General features: G+C 38.0%; 1 protein-coding gene across 5 annotated transcripts in view; it reads right to left on the bottom strand.

The window, feature by feature from the left end:
* The window catches only part of MARK1 (MAP/microtubule affinity-regulating kinase 1), a 142,710-nt gene extending 122,863 nt beyond the window's left edge, over positions 1 to 19,847 (bottom strand). For all 5 annotated transcript variants that reach the window (XM_011971069.1, XM_011971070.1, XM_011971072.1 and 2 more), the window contains exon 1: positions 19,775 to 19,847. In XM_011971069.1, the coding sequence (XP_011826459.1) occupies positions 19,775 to 19,825 (51 nt within the window). In that variant the 5' untranslated portion in view covers positions 19,826 to 19,847. The remainder of the gene's footprint in view (positions 1 to 19,774) is intronic.
* Between the last annotated feature and the right edge of the window lie 6 nt (positions 19,848 to 19,853).

Below are 19,853 nucleotides of genomic sequence, written 5' to 3'. Positions count from 1 at the left end.
ACACAGCAGCACTCACGCTTGACAAAGCTGATGTGCTGGCATGTCTCATGGAGCTCCTTCAGCTCCCGCCGGACCACTTGCTTCAGTTGCTCTGAATTCTGGTCCAGATGCGCGGGCAACTCTACAATGAAGGGCACCAGCTTATTCTCCAGGTCACCCATCTTAGAAGACAGAAGGCAGTGAGAGACACAAGTTTCAGTTTGTCCTCGCAGGTTCTAATTTGTTTTACTCCCCCTTGTCACATTCATCTTTCCCTCCTGACTGCTGGCCCTGAGGATTTCAGCCTCTTAATACCAGACTCTGAAGCAGCAACTATACACAGAATGCTTAACCAGCTCCCACAATTGTATAATTCCTTAGTAAAAGCTTTATTCTGTATCACTTACAGAATTCTGCTTCCCTGACTGAACTCTATGTGATAAATTAAATTGTAATGTTCTTACTTCTAAAAGGTAATTCAACATGAGATTGTATTTCTAATTTAAGTCACTATTACGGAAACCTGACCAAGGTGAAGTTAATTCCTCTGACTAAAAAAATACCGAGCATTACTTTAAGATGAAAATATCTTTCCTTAAAGGGAACGCAGGACAAACAGAATTAGAAGAACTTCTCAGCTCTCATCTGTAATCCTGACACTTTGGGAGGCCAAGGCAGGCTGACTGCTTGAGCCCCAGGATTTTGATACCAGCTTGGAGAACATGGCAAAACTCTGTCTCTACAAAAAATACAAAAATAAGCCGAGTGTGGTGGCACACGCCTGTAGTCCCAGCAGCTTAAGGGACTAAGGCGGGAGAAGCACTTGAACATGGGAGGTCTAGGCTGCAGCGAGCCATGTTCCCGCCACTACACTCCAACTTGGGCAACAGAGCAAGACCTTGTCTCAAGAAAAAAAAAAGAGAGCTTCTCCTAACTCTGCTTCTAGCTCATCAAGCTATTATCTATCATTTCTAAGGGGCAAAAAAATATAAGCATTATGATTCAGAAAAGACAATAGAAAAAATACTGTATTCCAGCATACACAATGACATTATGAAAATTATCTTCAAGCAGTACCCTGACTTAAGACTTGCCTTTATATTTGGGTTCAGTAAAATCAATGCAGTCTCAAGAGAGAGATTCCATTAGCATGTTTAAAGCAGTAATCATTTCAAGTATATTTGTAGTCAGTCTCAAGAATGAATTTATTAAAATGAAGAAACTGGTAAGCCTGGGAAAAAGGCAAGCCCAAAGAACACAAATTTAGTTGTATCACGACTGTGAGGTAAGAGAAATACATTCTGATCAACAACTGTGAATTTTCTCATCATTTTGGTTTGATTCCTTGCTTCTTTGATACCATTACTGAACACCTATTATTACAAAAGTATATTATATAAACCTACTAATGAAAACCCAACAACCATCCAACCAGGTATGGTCTTTGTTTTACAGATAAGGAGACACGCCCAATGTAATACACCTTGTAAAAGGCTGAGCTGGGGATAAACTCCAGGAATGTCCTGTCTACAAAGTTTGCACTCTTAAACATCATGTAACACCACAGATACGTCCATTCCCACCAAGGACGTCTATGTCACTACACAACTCTCCTCTTCTGTACTCTGCTCTAATTCCCTGCTCACCAAGCCACCTGCAGATAATTCAGCTTCACAGTGGCCCTCTTACACTTAATACAAGCATTCTAGTAAAACAGAAAGACTTCATGTTGTAAATGTATACTTTTTCTTGATATAAAAAGGAATAAATCCATGATGTGAAATACAGAAATTTAAAAAACGAAAACCATGTAATTCAGGAACCCTGAGATGCACTTAAAACTGGCAAATTTACTTCTCCCAAGCTTTAATTAAATGGAATAACAACAGCAGCATCAGCAGCTGGCACTTCTACTAGGTGCCAGGTACTGTTCTAAGGGCACCATATGTGTTCAATTAGTTAAACAAAACAACAATTGAATAAGGTAGACACTTTTGTTCCATTTTACATGGAAAGAAACTGAGGTATAAGGAAGTTAAGTGGCTTCCCAAGGTCACATCTAATAAATGCTAGAGCTAGGATTTGAACCCAAGGACTTGAGCTTCAGAGCTTGTGCTCTTAATCAAGAAATTACACTGCCTCTGCATCTGAATTGTGGTATACAAAGGGCAATTACCCCTATTGCCTACACAAACACAGTCTGAGGGCTGAGACAGAGGAGGTGGACAGGGAGTGGCTGAGCCTGTATTTTAATTTTAGAGGCACTTCTCCCTAAGATACTCCCCTACACCCCAAGAAGCTACTTTGGGAGGGCTTTCACTACTGCTTGCCAGGATTTATTACAAGCTGGTAATGAAATAAAACACCTAAATTATCTAAAAATATCGTGTTAAATTCTTTTCCAAACTTCCTAGTTCTTTCATTCTCACAAGAACAAAAACGTTACAGCAAACTCATGCCAGAAATTACAATAGATGTTTCTTCTTTATTGTTTATTATTTTTTATTATAATTATTATATTATATTACTATTAATTATTATTATTTTTTTTTTTCTGAGATGGGAGTCTCACTGTCACCCAGGCTGGAATGATCTCGGCTCACTGCAGCCTCCAGCTCACTGCAGCCTCCGCCTCCCAGGTTCAAGCAATTCTCCTGCCTCAGCCACCCAAGTAGCTGGGATAACAAGTGCCCACCACCACACCCGACTAATTTTTGTATTTTTAGTAGAGATGGAATTTCACCATGTTGGCCGGACTGGTCTCAAACTCCCGACCTCAAGTGATCCGCTAGTCTCAGCCTCCCAAAGTGCTGGGATTACAGGTGTGAGCCACCACACCCAACCAGAAGTTTGTTCTCTAAATCATTACATTTGATTTACTTTAATACTCTAGTAGTCAGAGCTTTATTCTACAACCTTCAGTTCAGTTATATTTAGTAAATCTAACAAAAACCAGTAATTATTTTCTAATACAAGCTAATAATCATATCAACTTAAATTAACTTTTTGAAGAACACTGAAATTTTAACAGATAAATTTAACTTATGATCATGAACATAAAGAGAGGAACCTCTCCCCAATATACTTCAGATGTTCACCAAAAAATGACCAGAATTTAAAAAGCAAATATTGTATCTACATAGCATCACCTCATATTCTTAAAGTACTCCAATAGTTCCAGGGAATAAATGCATCTTAACTATATACATTTACTAAGCATCTGATGAGTTGCCACTATGTGCACAGCACTATGCTAAAGTATTGTAGGAAGAGGGATGTATTTTATTGACATATTCTTGCTGTTTTTAACTCAGCAAGGCAAGCAATTCTGCAAAGTGCAGGTATCATTGTTTGCTTGATACAGGAGTCAGTAATAGTGTTCCTGGTCTCAAGGAGTTTACAGTATTATGTGTGGGACAGGCTTAAGAAAATCACAGTATAGAGGTTGGGCGCAGTGGTTCACGCCTGTAATCCCAGCACTTTGGGAGGCCTAGGCGGGCAGATCACGAGGTCAGGAGATCCAGACTATTCCGTCTAACACGGTTAAACATCGTCTCTACTAAAAATACAAAAAAAATCAGCCAGGTGTGGTGGTGGGTGCCTGTAGTCCCAGCTACTCAGCAGGCTGAGGCAGGAGAATGGTGTGAACCTGGGAGGCGGAGCTTGCAGTGAGCACCACTGCACTCCAGCCTGGGTGACAGAGTAAGACTCTGTCAAAAAAAAAAAGAAAAAGAAAATCACAGTACAGTTTGACACTACTGTTACAAAGTACATACGAAGTAAAGTTAGCAACTGATAAATACTCAATTCTGGCAGAAAGGGGAGTAGACTCCTCACTGACATACTCTTACCTCTCCTTGTTTTTCTCCCCTCCTTGAGAGGAAGGTAGAAGGGAAAGGTGGAAGTGATCAACCAACCTGGTTCCAGCCTTTTCTATTCAAGACTTTCTTCCATAGGATGTTCTTTGGGCACTGGTAGTTAACAATTCACTAGTAAGCCAATTCCACTGGTTTAAACAGTGGCTACTAGTACATACTTTATTTTCTTCTAGTTCTTGGTATTTAGGCAATATAGAAAGAATCTAGAGTGGCCAGAAGGATCAATGGCATGATTTAGTAGTGCTATTCAGTTAATAAATAACTTCTGTGGAAAAAAGTACCCAAGACAGTTTATAGGTAAGTAGGTACCAAAATGAGACGTACCAGTAAGAGCCGTAAGAAAAAACGTTAGTGATTTGATCCAAGATAAACTAGCTTATCCATAGCTTTTTGCTTTCTATTCCTACAGTTGCTTTCCTTTTTTTTTTTGGAGACAGAGTCTCACTCTGTTGCCCAGGCTGGAGTGCAGTGGTGCGATCTCAGCTCACTGTAACCTTTGCCTTCTGGGTACAAGCGATTCTCCTGCCTCAGTCTCCCGAGTAGCTGGGACTACAGGTGCACACCACCACGCCCAGTTAATTTTTTGTGTTTTAGTAGAGACAAGGTTTCACCGTTGTTGCCCAGGCTGGTCTCGAACTCCTGAACTCAGGCAATCCACCTGCCTCAGCCTCCCAAAGTGCCAGGATAACAGGAATGAGCCACCGTGCCCGGCCAATTAGTTGCTTTTCATTACTAAAAGCAGGTTGGAGACTATCTTTACAAAGCAATAATACCCCTCCTTAAGTAACTGAAGAAGCAGTAATAGAAAGATAAATCTAACCCAGAACAGAGCAGTAGCTAAATAATCTTTCCCTTTAGTTCAACTATATTCATTACTGATTAAAATCACAAAGATCAATCATCATTAAAGGACAATGATATACCAATCCTAGTATTTGCTAAATTCTTCTCCTAGCCCCTTTTATCATCCTATTCGTCTGCCCTAAATCTAGAGAAACTCTACTTTCTAGTCGACTAAGTGATTGTTTTATGGTTACCATGGACATCTGTAACCATACTCCCAATACATACCACCATGGTGAAAAATGTGTGGGATTTCATTATAAAATGTGAATCTTTTCTTAACTGGTGTTAAATAAAAAATTATTCTGATGTTCGTTAAAATTGTAAGGAAAACTTTACTCAAGACTATTGTAATAGGGGTATTACCATAGGGAAGAGAGACAGGCTCAACTCTGAATATTGCAAAGATGGCTAGTGATTTACAGGCAAGGAGCAGAGTGAGAGGGTCAATACATACAAAAGCACTAAAGGAGACATCAAGGGTAAGGGGGTTCTTGCAAATGACAAGCCAAGGACTCTGACATCAAAGGTTGGGGGTGAAGAACTCAATCAGCTATCAGGGGTGGTCAGATATCAAGGGTGATATCTCACCAAACTGATGCAGGAAGATTCTTGGCTAATTTGGGGTTGTGCAGGCCCAGTAAGGGCAGGAAGGAAATAGAGGGTCAAGGTCAAGGCCTAGTTGAGAACAGGGCTCTGAGCAGCCTAACTAAAGTTTGTCAAGAGTCTTTGCCACCAGCACTGGTGTCTTCCCTTTACCAAACCTTTCTCTAATATGCCAAATAAAGTGCATCTAAATACCGTATTAAAAGCACTTTCAGGCTGGGTGTGGTGGCTCATGCCTGCAATTTCAGCAATTTGGGAGGCAGAGGTAGGGTGGCTCGCTTGAGCCCAAGAGTTTGAAACCAGCCTGGGCAACATGTTGAAACTCCCATCTCTATAAGAAAATACAAAAATTAGCCAGGCATGGTGGCGAGCACCTATAAGCATGCAGGCACACAGAAAATATTTAATACAAATCTCATCAAGTTGACCCTCCACCTAAATCCTCCAAGAGCTTCTGCAGCCTCCAGGACTAGCTCTTGCTACGGCATGTAAGGCCCTGCCTGCTCTCAAGCCAGGCCCTCTCACTAAATGCTGCCCAACTCAGGGCGATGCTCTCCTCTTTTCCACTTCACACTCAGGGACTTTGTGCAAATGCACCTTCCACCCAGAATGCCCTCTTCTTCCCACCAACTCAACTTTCCACAGAGCCACTTGGTGAAGGAGTACTTATCTTTCAAACCTCATTTCAAAGGCTTTCATGAGCACGTGGCCCGCCTCTCCTTCCTTCTTTACTCTGTGTTCTAATCAGCTGGATGACAAGGAACTGCAACTTTCTACTGTACTTGTTTGTCTCTATGTCTGTCTCCCACTTCAGGCTCTGAGTCACTCCAGAGCAGGGAACAGGTTTCATTTGTCTTTGTATCCTTATCATCTTCAATCGTGATGAAGCGAATAGAAAAGGAAATAAAAGCAAACCCTCTTTTTAAATTGTGAAAGCAGCACTGCTGATCCCAAAAGGAAAAGTAGTCTTGAGAAACCTGTTACCATATACTTTACAGTAGTTCACTAAAATTTGGTACTGTGGCTCGGTTTCTAATTTGTTTACTACCTGGGCTAACCTGATATAGTGGTCAAAACAGTATTAAATAACATTTTCTTAGGAGAAAGATTCAGCCTATAACTAAAGGCACTGTCTTAGTCTCTTTTCTGTTGCTATAACAGAATACGGCAGACTGAGTAACTTATAATGAACAGAAATTTATTTAGCTCATGATTCTGTAGGCTGGGAAGTCAAATATCAAGGGGCTGGCATCTGGTGACGGTCTTCAGCCTGCGTCATCCCATAGTGGAAAGGCCGAAGGGCAGAAAGGTAAGCAAGCATGCAAAAGAGAAAAGCACCATGGGCAGGGCTTGCAACCCACTATCGAGATAACTAACCTGCTACTGAAAAAACGTTAAGCCATTCATGAGGGCTCTGACCTTAAGACCCAATCATCTCTTATTAGGCCCCATCTCCCACCACTGTTGCATTGGGTATTAAGTTTCCAACACACAAACTTTTGGGAGGCACATTCACACCACAGCAGGCACCATATGGTAAACTCCTTTTTCTGTTGCCATTTCCCTTCCCACTTTATTGTTAACCACATAAATTTGAGGGAAGGGAAGGGAAGAACATGAAATTCCTCTTTTGCCCCTTTCTTATATCTTACACCTATAACAACCACATGCATGTACCTTATTACTTACAGAAAATTCCCTGATATTTTCTACTGTTGTCATCACCTACAAAAGGATTGACTTATCATTTCTTCCATCCTACTTTCTAAAATATAGCCATCAACTATAACTGTCTTTTCATTTTCATCATAATATGAGGTTAATTACAATGTCATCATCATCATCATATAAATCAATGTTTTCTAAAACCTAGCCAGTGGATATCTGTGTAAGAATTCCTTAAGAGTTTAGAGAAAGAGAAATTCCTAGACTTCACCTAGAAAAACTGAGCAAGAACATAGAATGGGAGGGAGCAGGAGTTAGGAAACGTAAATTTGAAACAATCTCCTCAGGTGGTTCATAAACCCACTGTATTTGAGAATAAATAAATAAAATAGACCTTGGTTTATTAAATTGTTGAACACCAAAAAATACGCCAAACACTATGCTAGGTAATAAAGGACATAGAGAAATAATGTTGAAAGTGGTCCACAGCCTCAAAATATTTTCAATTTAGCTAGAAAGTAAAAGTGTATACACAGAAGAATTAGAGAACAATGCTAAACTCTGTGGCACAGAATGGCCTCTAAACTATAGTCCAAGGTATTTTTAGCTTCAAAATGTGTAAGTATGGACTCCCATAGGAATACTAATAAATTACATATGAATTACTTTATAAATAGATTATGCATATGAAAAAGTATAACATAAAAATTTTGGAAATATATTGAATTCTGATGGTACAAACTTTTCAGTGATTAGTAAAATATTATTAATGTTACACAATACAAATGAATGTTTCCTGAGTTTGCAAATATCGGCTTAACAATTTGTGATAAAGAACTGAAGGACTGATTGTAAGTCCAGTTTATGTTGCTACTTGATTTCAATGACTGTCAAGGCTAAAGAGAGCATCTCACACAAATGGAAGTAGTGGACAACTGCTTGCATTTATTTAATTATGATGCTCATATTTCAATCTATTCACCAATTATGCGAAAGTTCTGTTAGATTTCCACTTTGCCCGAGCCATTCTTGAAAATTAATCATTCTAACAATTGTAACAAATGATTTCAAAAATCTAGTAAATTTTCAAATGAAAGATTTATAAACAGAAAATTATGCACATTTTAAAGTATACTGATATGAGAATTTCAGAAATGACACATGGTTTAGGAACATAAGTATGGAAATTTACATAAGTATGGAACATAAGTATGGAAATCCCATAAGTATGTAAATTTCTAAAGACCCATTTACAAAAAGCTTATTCCAGAATTTCTACAGTGCAGTAGGCGTGATATTATAAGGGGTACTCCAAAATAGTACATATTTTTTACATGAATTACTGACCTATAAGAGAGTACGAGAGACCTCCAAGGGCAAAACAAAAACAAGTAAACAAACATAAAAAAACAAATCAACAAACAACAGCCAAAAGTTACCACAAAAGCCTGAGTTACCCTGGAGTCAAATACTAAGCCTTGGACTCACTACAGGGTTAGAGAGCTGAATCTACAACTCCCAGGAATCCCTACAGGAGACTAAAGTGCCTCAGGTCAGTAGGGGTTCCCAGCAGAAGCAAACCCAATCCCTCTCTGAAGGAAGCATCCTCAATTCAGGCCCCCAAGTTTCATACAAATAACAATCAGGCAAAGAGGAGCTCAGCATCAAATATCAGCACATTCAATAAGAAACAACCATAGTGAATGACATCATCAAATACCAGCACATTCAATAAGAAACAACGTAGTGAATGAGAATTAGCAGATAATCTAACCTCCTAGGGACTTCAGATAACGGAACTACCAGAAACAGCGTGCAAATTACTATATATTAAATGTTCAAGGAAATGAAGATGAAATCATAAAATAAGCAAGGTCCAAGAATCTACTTAAAAAGGCAGACAAGCTTAAGAGAAATTAAAAATATGATAAATGAAATTGAAAATTCAACAGATGGGGAAAAAAAGAGTGGAGCATGGATCCAATGCTCTGATTTTTAGGGGACTGCCAGAGCGACCGGTTTTAGATGCTGATAGAATCCAGCTTACACTAGAGGTCACTACAAAAAAATCAATGAAACACGTAGGAATACAGCAAGAGAGGATAAGAGGAACAAAAACCTACAAGACAGAAAACAGTTAACAAAATGGCAATAGTAAGTCCTTCCCTATCACTAATTGCACCAAATGTAGATGGAGTAAACACCATAATCAAAAGACAGAGTTTTTTGGATTAATTTTGGATTAATTTAATGGATTAAAAACATAAGATAAAACTATATGTTGTGTACAAGAGATTCACTTTAGATTTAAGGACACCCACAGGCTAAAAATTAAAGGGTGAAATAACCAAAAGAGAGCAGAGGTAGCCAAACTTACATCGGATAAAACAGATCTTTTTTTTTTTTTTTTTTTTTTTTTTTTTTGAGAGGGAGTCTCGCTCTGTCGCCCAGGCTGGGGTACAGTGGCCAGATCTCAGCTCACTGTAAGGTCCGCCTCCCGGGTTTACGCCATTCTCCTGCCTCAGCCTCCAGAGTAGCTGGGACTACAGGCGCCAGCCACCACGCCCGGCTAGTTGTTTTTGTATTTTTTAGTAAAGACGGACTTTCACCATATTAGCTAGGATGGTCTCGATCTCCTGACCTCGTGATCCACCCGTCTTGGCCTCCCAAAGTGCTAGGATTACAGGCTTGAGCCACCGCGCCCAGCCTAAAACAGATCTTATGTCAAAAACTATCACAAGAGACAAAGAAGAATATTAAGTAATGATAAAAGATCAATTCATGAGGAAGCTGTAACAATTATAAATATATATGTATCTAACATCACAGCAGAAACAAACATGACAGAACTGAAGGCAGGAATAGACAGCAACACACAATAAAAGATTTCAATACCCTACATTCAATAATGATAGAATATCTAGATAAAAGATCAATAAGGAAACAGAGGACCTGAAGAACACTATAGAACAAATTGACCTAATGGACATATAGACATACAGAGCATTCCACCCAACAGCAGCACAATATAAATTCTTCTCAAGCACACACAGAACATTCTCCAGGACTGATAACAAAAATACAACAGCAAAACTTATGGGATGCAGCAAAAGCAGCACTAAGAGGGAAGTTTATCGTGACTTCATTAAAAAACGCCTACATTAAAGAATAAGAGTCTGGGTGTGGTGGCTCTTGCCTGGAATCCCAGCACTTTGGGAGGCCAAGGTGGGCAGATCACTTGAGGTTGGAGTTTTAAACCAGCCTGGCCAACATGGTGAAACCCCGTCTCTTCTAAAAATACAAAAACTAGCCATGTATGGTGGCGGGCACCTGTAATCCCAGATACTCAGGAGGCTGAGGCAGGAGAATCACTTGAACCCAGGAAGCAGAGGCTGCAGTGAGCCGAGATCACGCCATAGCTCTCTAGCCTGGATGACAGAGCAAGACTCTATTTCAAACAAAAAAAAAGAGAAAGACCTCAAATAAATAATCTAACTCAACACCTCAAGGACTAGAGAAAGAAGAGCAAACTAACTCAAAATTTAGCAGAAGAAAGGAAATAAAAAAGATTAGAGTAGAAATAAATTAGTGAACACAAAAACAGAAAAAAAAATCAGTGAAAGACTTGGTTTTTTGAAAAGATCAACAAATTTGAGAAACCTCTGACTAAGAAAAAAAAAGACAGGACTCAAATAAACAAAATTGGAAATGAAAGAGAAAGTATTACAACTGATGAAACAGAAATAAAAAGGATATAAGATACTACCATGAATAATCATATTCCAACAAATCAGATAACATCGAAGAAATGTATAAATATCTAGAAACATAACTTACCGTGATGGTTAATTTTATATGTCAACTTGACTGGGCTAAGGAATGCTCAGACAGCTGGCAAAATATTATTTTGGGGTATATCCAAGAGAGTTTTTCCAGAAGAGGTTAGCATTTTGATCAGCAACTGAACAAAGCATATACTTTCATCAATGTAGGCAAGCATCATTCAATCCACTGAGAGAGCCCGATTGGAATATAAAGAAAAAAAAAAAACCTCACGCCTGTAATCCCAGCACTGTGGGAGGCCGAGGCAGGCGGATCATGAGGTCAGGAGATCAAGACCATCCTGGCTAACACGGTGAAACCCCGTCTCCACTAAAAATATTTAAAAAATTAGCCGGGCGCGGTGGTGGGCGCCTGTAGTCCCAGCTACTCGGGAGGCTGAGGCAGGAGAATGGCGCGAACTCAGGAGGCGGGGCTTGCAGTGAGCAGAGATCGCGCCACTGCACTCCAGCCTGGACCACAGAGCGAGACTCCGACTCTGTCTCAAAAAAAAAAAAAAAAAAAAAAAAAGCCAGAAAAGTTTTCTCTCTTCTTCAGCTGGGATATTCATCTTATCCTGCTTGCAGACATCAGAGCTACTGGTTCTTGGGCCTTCAGACACAGACTGAATTATATCACTGGTTTTCCTGGTTCTCCCACTTTCAGATGAAATACTGTGAGACTTTATGGCCTCCATAATCACAGGAACCAGTTCCCATAATAAATCTTCTCATATATCTATGTATAGCCTATTGGATTTTTTTCTCTGGAGAACCCTGATAAACCTACAAAAACTAAGTTATGAAAAAATAGAACATCTAAACAAAGCTATAACTAGTAAGGAGATTGAATCAGGAATCAAAAACCTTCCAACAATGATAAGCCCAAGACCAGATGGCTTCACTAGTGAATTCTACTGAACATTTAAAGAATAATTAAAACCAACTCTTTCAAACTCTTCCCCAAAAAGAAAAGAAGAGAATACTTCCTAACTCATTTTATAAAGCCAGAATTACCATGATACAAAAACCAGAAAAAGTCACTACAGGAAAAGAAAACTACAAGTCAATATCCCTAATGCATATCAATATAAAAATTCTCAGGGAAAAAAAAACCCAAAAAAACCTAGCAATTCAAATTCAATGGCACATTAGAAGGATCACATACCATGCCCAAGAGGGAATTATCCCTAGGATACAAGGATGGCTCAACATAGAAAAATCAATGTGATATATACCGCATTAATAGAAGGAAAATTAAAATTGCCTCATCATCTCCATAGATGCAGAAAAAGCATTGACACAATTCAATACCTTTTCATGATTAAAAACGCCACTCAACAAAATAAGAATAGAAAAAAATTACATCAACATAAAAAAGGCCATATATAAAAAGCCCACAACTAATATAACACTCAGCGGTAGAAAACAAAGGTTTCCCTTTAAGATCAAAAACAAGACAAGGATGCCCATTCTTGCCACTTCTGTTTAACATAGTACTAGAAGTCCTAGGCAGAGCAGTTACACAAGAAAAAAATAAATAAATAAAACGTATCCAAATCAGAAAGAAGTAAAATTATCACTGTTTGTAGATGAGATTATCTTATATGTAGAAAACCCTATGGATTCCAAATACCAAAAAAAGAACTGCTAGAAAGAATAAACAAATTCAATAGTTTCAGGCTACAAAATCAATGTACAAAAATCAGTGACATTTCTATGCACTAACGAAGAACTATCCTAATGGCATTTTTTACAGAAACAAAAAAAATTATAAAATTCATATGGAACCACAAAGGACCCCGAATGGCCTAAACAATCTTCAGAAAGGACAAAGCCTCACACTTACTGGCTTCAAAACATATTGCAAAGCTATGGTAATCAAAATAGTATAGTACTAGCTAAAAGACAGAGATATACACAAAGAACAGAATAGAGAGCTCAGAAAGGAACCCATGCATACACAGTCAAACGATTTTCAACATGGATGCCAAAAATTCACAATGGGTAAAGCACAGTGTTTTCAACAAATAGTGCTGGGAAAATGGATATATATATATATATGCAAAAGAATGACACTGGACCCTCATTTTATTTCATATACAAAAACTATCTCAAAAGGGATTAAAGATTTAAATTTAAGACCTGAATTATAAAACTCCTGGAAGAAAACATAGGAGAAGAGCTTCATGATATTGTTCTTGACAAAGATTTCTTGTATATGACATCAAAAGCACAGCCAACAAAAGCAAAAATAGACAATCAGGACTAAATCAAACTAAAAAGCTTCTGCACATCAAGGAAAACAACAGAGTGAAAAAGCACACTACAGTATGAGCAAAACTATACACAAACTTGATTTAAAAAAACTTGATTTTTAAATGTGCAAAGGAGTTGAATAGACATTTCTCTAAAGAAGACACACAAATGTCCAAGAGGTATATAAAAAGATGATGAGCATCACAAATCATCTGGGCAATGCAAATCAAAACCACAGTAAGATATTTATTTTACAACTGTTAGGATAGTTGTAATTTTAAAAGCCATAAAACAAAAATAAAATAAAAATAGAAAATAAACATTGGTGAGGATGTACAGAAATTGCAACCCTTGTGCACTGTTGGTGGAAATGTAAAATACTGCAGCTGCTATGAAAAACAATATGAAGTCTCCTCGGAATATTAAAAATAGACTTACCATTTGACCCAGTAGAACTACCATATGACCTAACAATAGAACTAACATACAATCCATTTCTGGATATTTATCCAAAAAACTAAAATCAGGATCTCAAAGAGATCTTTGCACTCCCATATTTATTGATGTATTATTTATGAGAGCCAAGAAGTAGAAGCAACCCAAATGTCCATCAGCAGATAAATGGATAAACAAAACAAGGTACATAATACAATGGAATATTATTCAGCAAAAAAAAAGAAGGAAATCCTGTCATATGCTACAATATGGATTAACCTTAAGGGCATTGTGCTAAAATGAAATAAGCCAGTTACAGAGGATAAATTCTGCTATATGATCCCATTTTTGTGAGGTATCTAAAGTAGTGAAACTCATCAAAGCAGAAAGTAAGAATGGTGGTTGCCAGGGTCTGGAGAGAAAGGGAAATAGGGAGTTGCTGTTCAATATATACACAGTTTCAGTCACACAAGATAAAAAATTTCTAGAGATGTGCTGTACAATATTGTGCCTATGGATGAAATTGGAGGTCATTATGTTAAGTGAAATAAGCCAAGTACAGAGAGACAAATATGTTCTCACTCATATGTGGGAGCTAAAAAAGTGATCTCATGAAGATAGAGTAGATTGGGTGGTTAACAAAGGCTAGAAAGGGTTAGTAGGAAGGGAAGGATGAAAAGAGATTGCTTAATGAGTATAAACATACACATAGAAGGAAAAAGACCTAGTATTCAATAGATCACTCAGGTGAGTATAGTTAACATTAATCGACGTGCATTTCAAAATAGCTAGAATAATTTTAATGTTCCTAGTATAATGAAAAGATCAATATGTAAAGTGATAGATATCCCAGTTGCCTTAATTTGATTATATGAATGTATCAAATTAACACATACACCCCCAAAATATGCACTAATAGATCTAATACATATCATAAAATTAAATAAAAAATAGGACGTGAAAAAAATAATAAAATTGCCACCTTACCACCACTAAAATCTACTCCCTCCCCACCAAAAATACTGTACACTTAAAAATTTGTTACAAGGGTGTATCTGATGGATGCTTTTTACCACAATGAAAAAAAATTCAACAGATAGGTTAACAGAGTTATATACAGCTGAAGAAAGATCGAAACATATATGGTAACTATAGCATAGGTTATACTACAGATTGGAGTACAAAGAAACAAGGAAAGAGGAGGAAAAACATGAATGACAGGTTAAACATGAAGGATAGAATGATAAATTTTAGCACATCTAACCAGAGTGCCAGAAATACTATATAGAACAGAGGTAAGGTAACATTCAAAGACATAATGGTTGGTACATTTCCATAACTGATGAGACATATAAATCTACATAAGATAGAGACAGACAGAAAGGATCACACACCAAATAGCAGACAACTCCCGAACAGAAATAATGTAAATCAATAGACAACGGAATACTACCTTCTGAGTGGTGAAAGGAATCAAACTATCAACCTAGAGTTACAGACTAAGCAAAGCTATCTTTTAAGAATTAGGGCAAAATATGTCTTCAGATCTAAAAAAGTTCATGACTAACAATCCTTCACCAAAAGAATTTCCAAAGATATTCATCAGGAAAAGAGAAAATGACCCCCAAAGGAAAGAGATGGAAGAAGAAAAATAATAACAACAATAATAATAACTTTAAAATCATGTGTCTAATTCTATACGACCTGCATTTTTATTTAAAAAAAAAAAAAAGACGACATAATAATAGCAGGTCAAAAGTGAAGTGACAGACATTAAATACATTTCTTCTTCCAATGTATTGCCCTGCACACCCACTGTAGAGACCAGTGATGTGGACTATATACATCCACCACTGTTCAGCTACAACAATATTAGCTGCAATCATTTCAGAAGTCTTGTTAAAACAATGAGACAAGCCATAAAGGATTTGTAAATTTGATATGAAGGGACAAGTGCAAGGCACTTTACACAGGAAACAGTAAAGGTTCAGAAGTAGGAATAGGGATGGCATACCCTGTTCTTCCTCTAATAAAGGATCTTATTCCACTTCATACGCTCTTCTAAAATCTTCTGTTTTTTTTTTTTTTTTTTTTTTTTAACAGGGTTCTCACTCTGTCACCCGGGCTGGAGTACAGTGGTGTGATCTTGGTTCACTGCACCCTTGATCTCCTGGGCTCAAGCAACCCTCCCACCTCAGCTTCCGTAGTAGCTGTGACTGACTACAGACATACACCACCATGCCCAGCTCATATTTGTATTTTTAGTGGAGACAGGGTTTCTCCATGTTGCCCATGCTGGTCTTGAATTCCTGGATTCAAGCAATCCTCCCACCTCGGCCCCACAAAGTGCTGGGATTAGAGGCGTGAGTCACTCTTCTAAAATCTTTAAGACACAAACAAAACAAAATAAAACAAAAAAACACGTTCTAGAAGTAATAGCATGAGTACAGTAATAGTGGAAGCTGTCAGATTTTCATTATTAACCTTGAAGGATAGAATTATTAACGTTGGGTAGGTCACTAAATTTTCTCTCTGAAGGCTTCATTCAGCCTCTCAGGTTGTAATACGTAATGTCTACCCTCACCAATGTCACCAATATACTTTGGCGATAAATGAAAAAATTCAAAAGGGGTGTTACAGCACTGATTTCTTGTATACTAGTACTAGTCACTGCACTGGGCACTGGCAATACAGACGAACGGAGACAAAGTCAGGCAATTAGATGCTATGTGATAAGTACTGTGACATGTGAAGGATGCACAGGATACTGAGAAAATCCAAGGGTAGTAGCAAAGGTATGCTTTTTCCTCTTGCTTCTTCATGCCATTAACAATGATGCTCACAGGACAAACTACTGATGGCAACCTTAGTTACAATAGGTAATCATTATAACCACTGCCATGAATTTCAGTATGTCACAAGACTCAACATCAAGAATCTTTTTTTATTAAAGACTTTTTAATCGAACTGAATTCAATTTTAAAACCTCCCAAGAAGTAGTCAAAAGAGTTTTCTTCATACTGATCAAAATTTCATCACAGATAGCTAGGCTGAGCATTTTTGACCCATTAATAATTAGCATAATCAGAGTTTTTCCCAAATACTAAAATTTTTTTTATTGTTTCATTAAAAAAAAGTAAGAGTAATGATAATATATTATCTACATCCATGGTGGAATTATCCAAATAAAATCTAACAAGAAAAAAAGAAAGATATTTTTTACTTTTTCTGGACTTACTGTTTATAATCTAAAATCAAACATATTTTGCATTATTATGTTATCTGCAACACGTATTTTTTTACTTTACTACAAAGTGTTTATTGCCTTAAAAGTTAATCATTGGTTGTCCTGTTGTATGTAGCCCATTCAGGCCTATTAACAAGGCACACACAGATCTTTCATCAAAGAAAATACTCCTGAAAAAGTACACACAGACTGTCCTTAGAAAGAAGCAATGCTTTCTCATTCTACCATATATAGTAGTAGTATGTAAGAGATCAGTGATATAATATTCCTCTTTTGGGATTTTTAATTTATCCTGAATATATATTAGTGACACTGAGAAGGGTAGATATTATATATTCCCAAGGAGACAAAATCCAAACACGTTATATGGATGACCAAAGAAATGTTTATATTAACTTCAAATGACAACGAAATATCAAGATGGTGTTTTAAATTACTGTATTTGTTGATTTTAATTTCTAAGGATAACAAAATGTTTTTGGTTAGCATCCTTGATACACCAAAGGACTTAGAACCCTTTAATAGTCATATGAATATAAAAGTTTCATAACTATTTTTAAAAATATGTCATGTAATTGAAAATAACTACGAACAAACATACATTTTGGCTGCCATACTGGCATTAATATATTAGCTAACAAGCAGGTTTGTTACTTTATTTCGTGGATGAGAAGTAAAAACGGATGATGCCATTTACTACCAACTACAGAATAAAGAGAGTCACAAATGGTGATTTAGTAGCCATCAGTGGTGGCCTCTTTGATAAACACCTATAACACCTATAAACCAATTTAGCCCTATTTACACAATGTCTTCTACGATACATTATTTGTTTGGGATTATTATCTCTTCTGTAAGCTCCTTGCGGCGGTTGGGGGGAGAGATCTTAAACACTACTTCTATAGCCCCTTCCCAACCCTTTACCTAACAAATGAATGTGCTGAGTGCATACTTATTGACAGTTGTCGTATAATAGATATTTTCCATAGCAATTAGGAGAAAATAAGGATGTGGGTAGAGTAAGCTAAATGGAGATATCATTATGTACAATACAATAAGGCACAAGACCATAAAAGTGACTTTGAAATAACATGTTCAGAAACAGCAAATCAGTTTACACAGCATAATCATTTTCAGAAGGTACTCACAACAAAATGTATCATACTATTATTGCTTAGCTTTAAAATCCTTTTTTGTGTGCTCTTACATGAGAAGCTGCATTCTGTACTATTCCTTAATGCATATTTCTATAATTATATCTCATGTCTTTATGAAGTACCTTATTCATACAAGTATGAGAAGAGCTATAAAAATCTAAAAGAAAATAAAAACAATGTATTTTTCCACTCTTCCTGGGTTAACACATACAGTAATTTGCTGATAAAAACAAAGGTTATCATCTGTCTTACTTTTCATTCACACTCTTGAATGACAGGCATTTTTTTAGAGTTCCTGTTAGAAAAATTCTGTGCCAACTCGGCTTTAAAATCAACTTAAACCAAAATATCCATCTTTTTCTCTGACCTTGTTCAATCTCTCAATCAAAACTGTGTATCAATTATATTTTCTAAAATAGTTATGATGCAAATGAACTAATTTGATTTGAACTAAAATGATTCTAATTTATGATAGCAGCAGCCTTACACTATCTTTCCCATTTTAAATTCACGGCGCTAGAGAAGACAAAAGCATACTCTGAAACATCTTCACAGGTCCTCTAACAATGGTCTCTTACTAGAATTTCTTCTCTCTTTGTATAATTACATTAAATTTCTGTGCTCCCCTCCTAAGATGAAATCATGTTTATACCCCCTCCAACAACTCAGAAGTGAGCTTGTATCCTTTCTCTCATGCCTTTTGTCTAAGAACACCAAAGCGCTTCGTTATTTTATTTTACCAACCCCATGAAGTCAGTGGTACATCAAAAGCTGGACGGCTGATGAGACAACTAGACAGAGAGGTCTGGACAGCTGACCAAAACTTAGTACCCCTCTAGGTCCTTAAAATCAGTCGGAAAATCAGCCAAGCCCTATTTACAGGTCTTGAGTGTTTTAAACAAAAACAAAAAAAACCAAGAAAACCTTCCCACAAAGGAACTTGCACGCGCGCACACACACACACACACACACACACACCCCACTGTACTTTTCAGAAGGTGGAAATACAAGGGGTCTTGTTCTTTTCGGTTTTTCAAGAGCTTAAAAGCCAGGGACATCTGCATTTTGGTAACAGCTCCTGAGGGCAATCAGATCAAAGACACAGAAAATCCCTCCTTCAAAGATGTGCACCTTGTGACACTCCAAGAAGGAGGAGAGATATTTAAAGTAAAACCTGCCCTGCATCATTATCACTGACTTAAGGAAGAGATTAAAAAGCCCTTGGCTTCATGTGGCTTTTCAACATTTTGCTGTAATCCCGGGGCCATAGATGCTGTTCGTGAAATTCTTCTACTCATCTCTACTAAGAGTGTCACAGCAATATAAACTCATATACAAACACGCACACATCTCCACTTCCATTCCCATCCTTCTCCCTTTGGGGCCCATGACCCAAAATGTGGACACAATGTTACAAAAAGCAAAGTCATGGGGCAATGCGGGGGGAGGAGGGGAGGGTGCAAAGGATTGAAAGATCCAGAAAAGCAAGAGTGAGAGGTAGCCGGCTCGTCTGCTATTGTAAAGCAAGCATTCATTCGGGTGGGGGCACAGAATGCAGAGGTAGAAATAAAGCAATCCTGACTGCCCACTCTGCCATCCCATTCTGCCTCTCTGCCCTCCATCACCCCATCCGCTCCTGGAGGACCACCTCCGAGCGAGAGGGCGCCACTTACGGTTCCCCACCCTCACCCTCGAGGGGAAACAAGCGAAATGGGGTTGGAATGAAGAATAGGGCTGAGCAGTGGGTGAGGGTCATGCCGGGCTCCAGGTGGAGACCCTGCCCCGGGTGGCCGCGTGAAGGCACGGGGGCGGCCCAAGCGCGAGTGAAGTGGGAATCAGAGGAGGGTCTCGCCCCCACCGCTCCCGAGAGAGGCTCCGGTTACTCACATTTTCCGTGTCCCGCTCGTTCACCGTCGGCAATGGCGTCCGGGCCGACATTTTGTGCGGGCAGCGGGGTCTGGCCGGG

Source organism: Mandrillus leucophaeus, unplaced genomic scaffold (assembly GCF_000951045.1).
Source record: "Mandrillus leucophaeus isolate KB7577 unplaced genomic scaffold, Mleu.le_1.0 Scaffold985, whole genome shotgun sequence".
Lineage (NCBI taxonomy): Eukaryota > Metazoa > Chordata > Mammalia > Primates > Cercopithecidae > Mandrillus > Mandrillus leucophaeus.
This window is presented reverse-complemented; position numbering and strand designations above follow the sequence as displayed.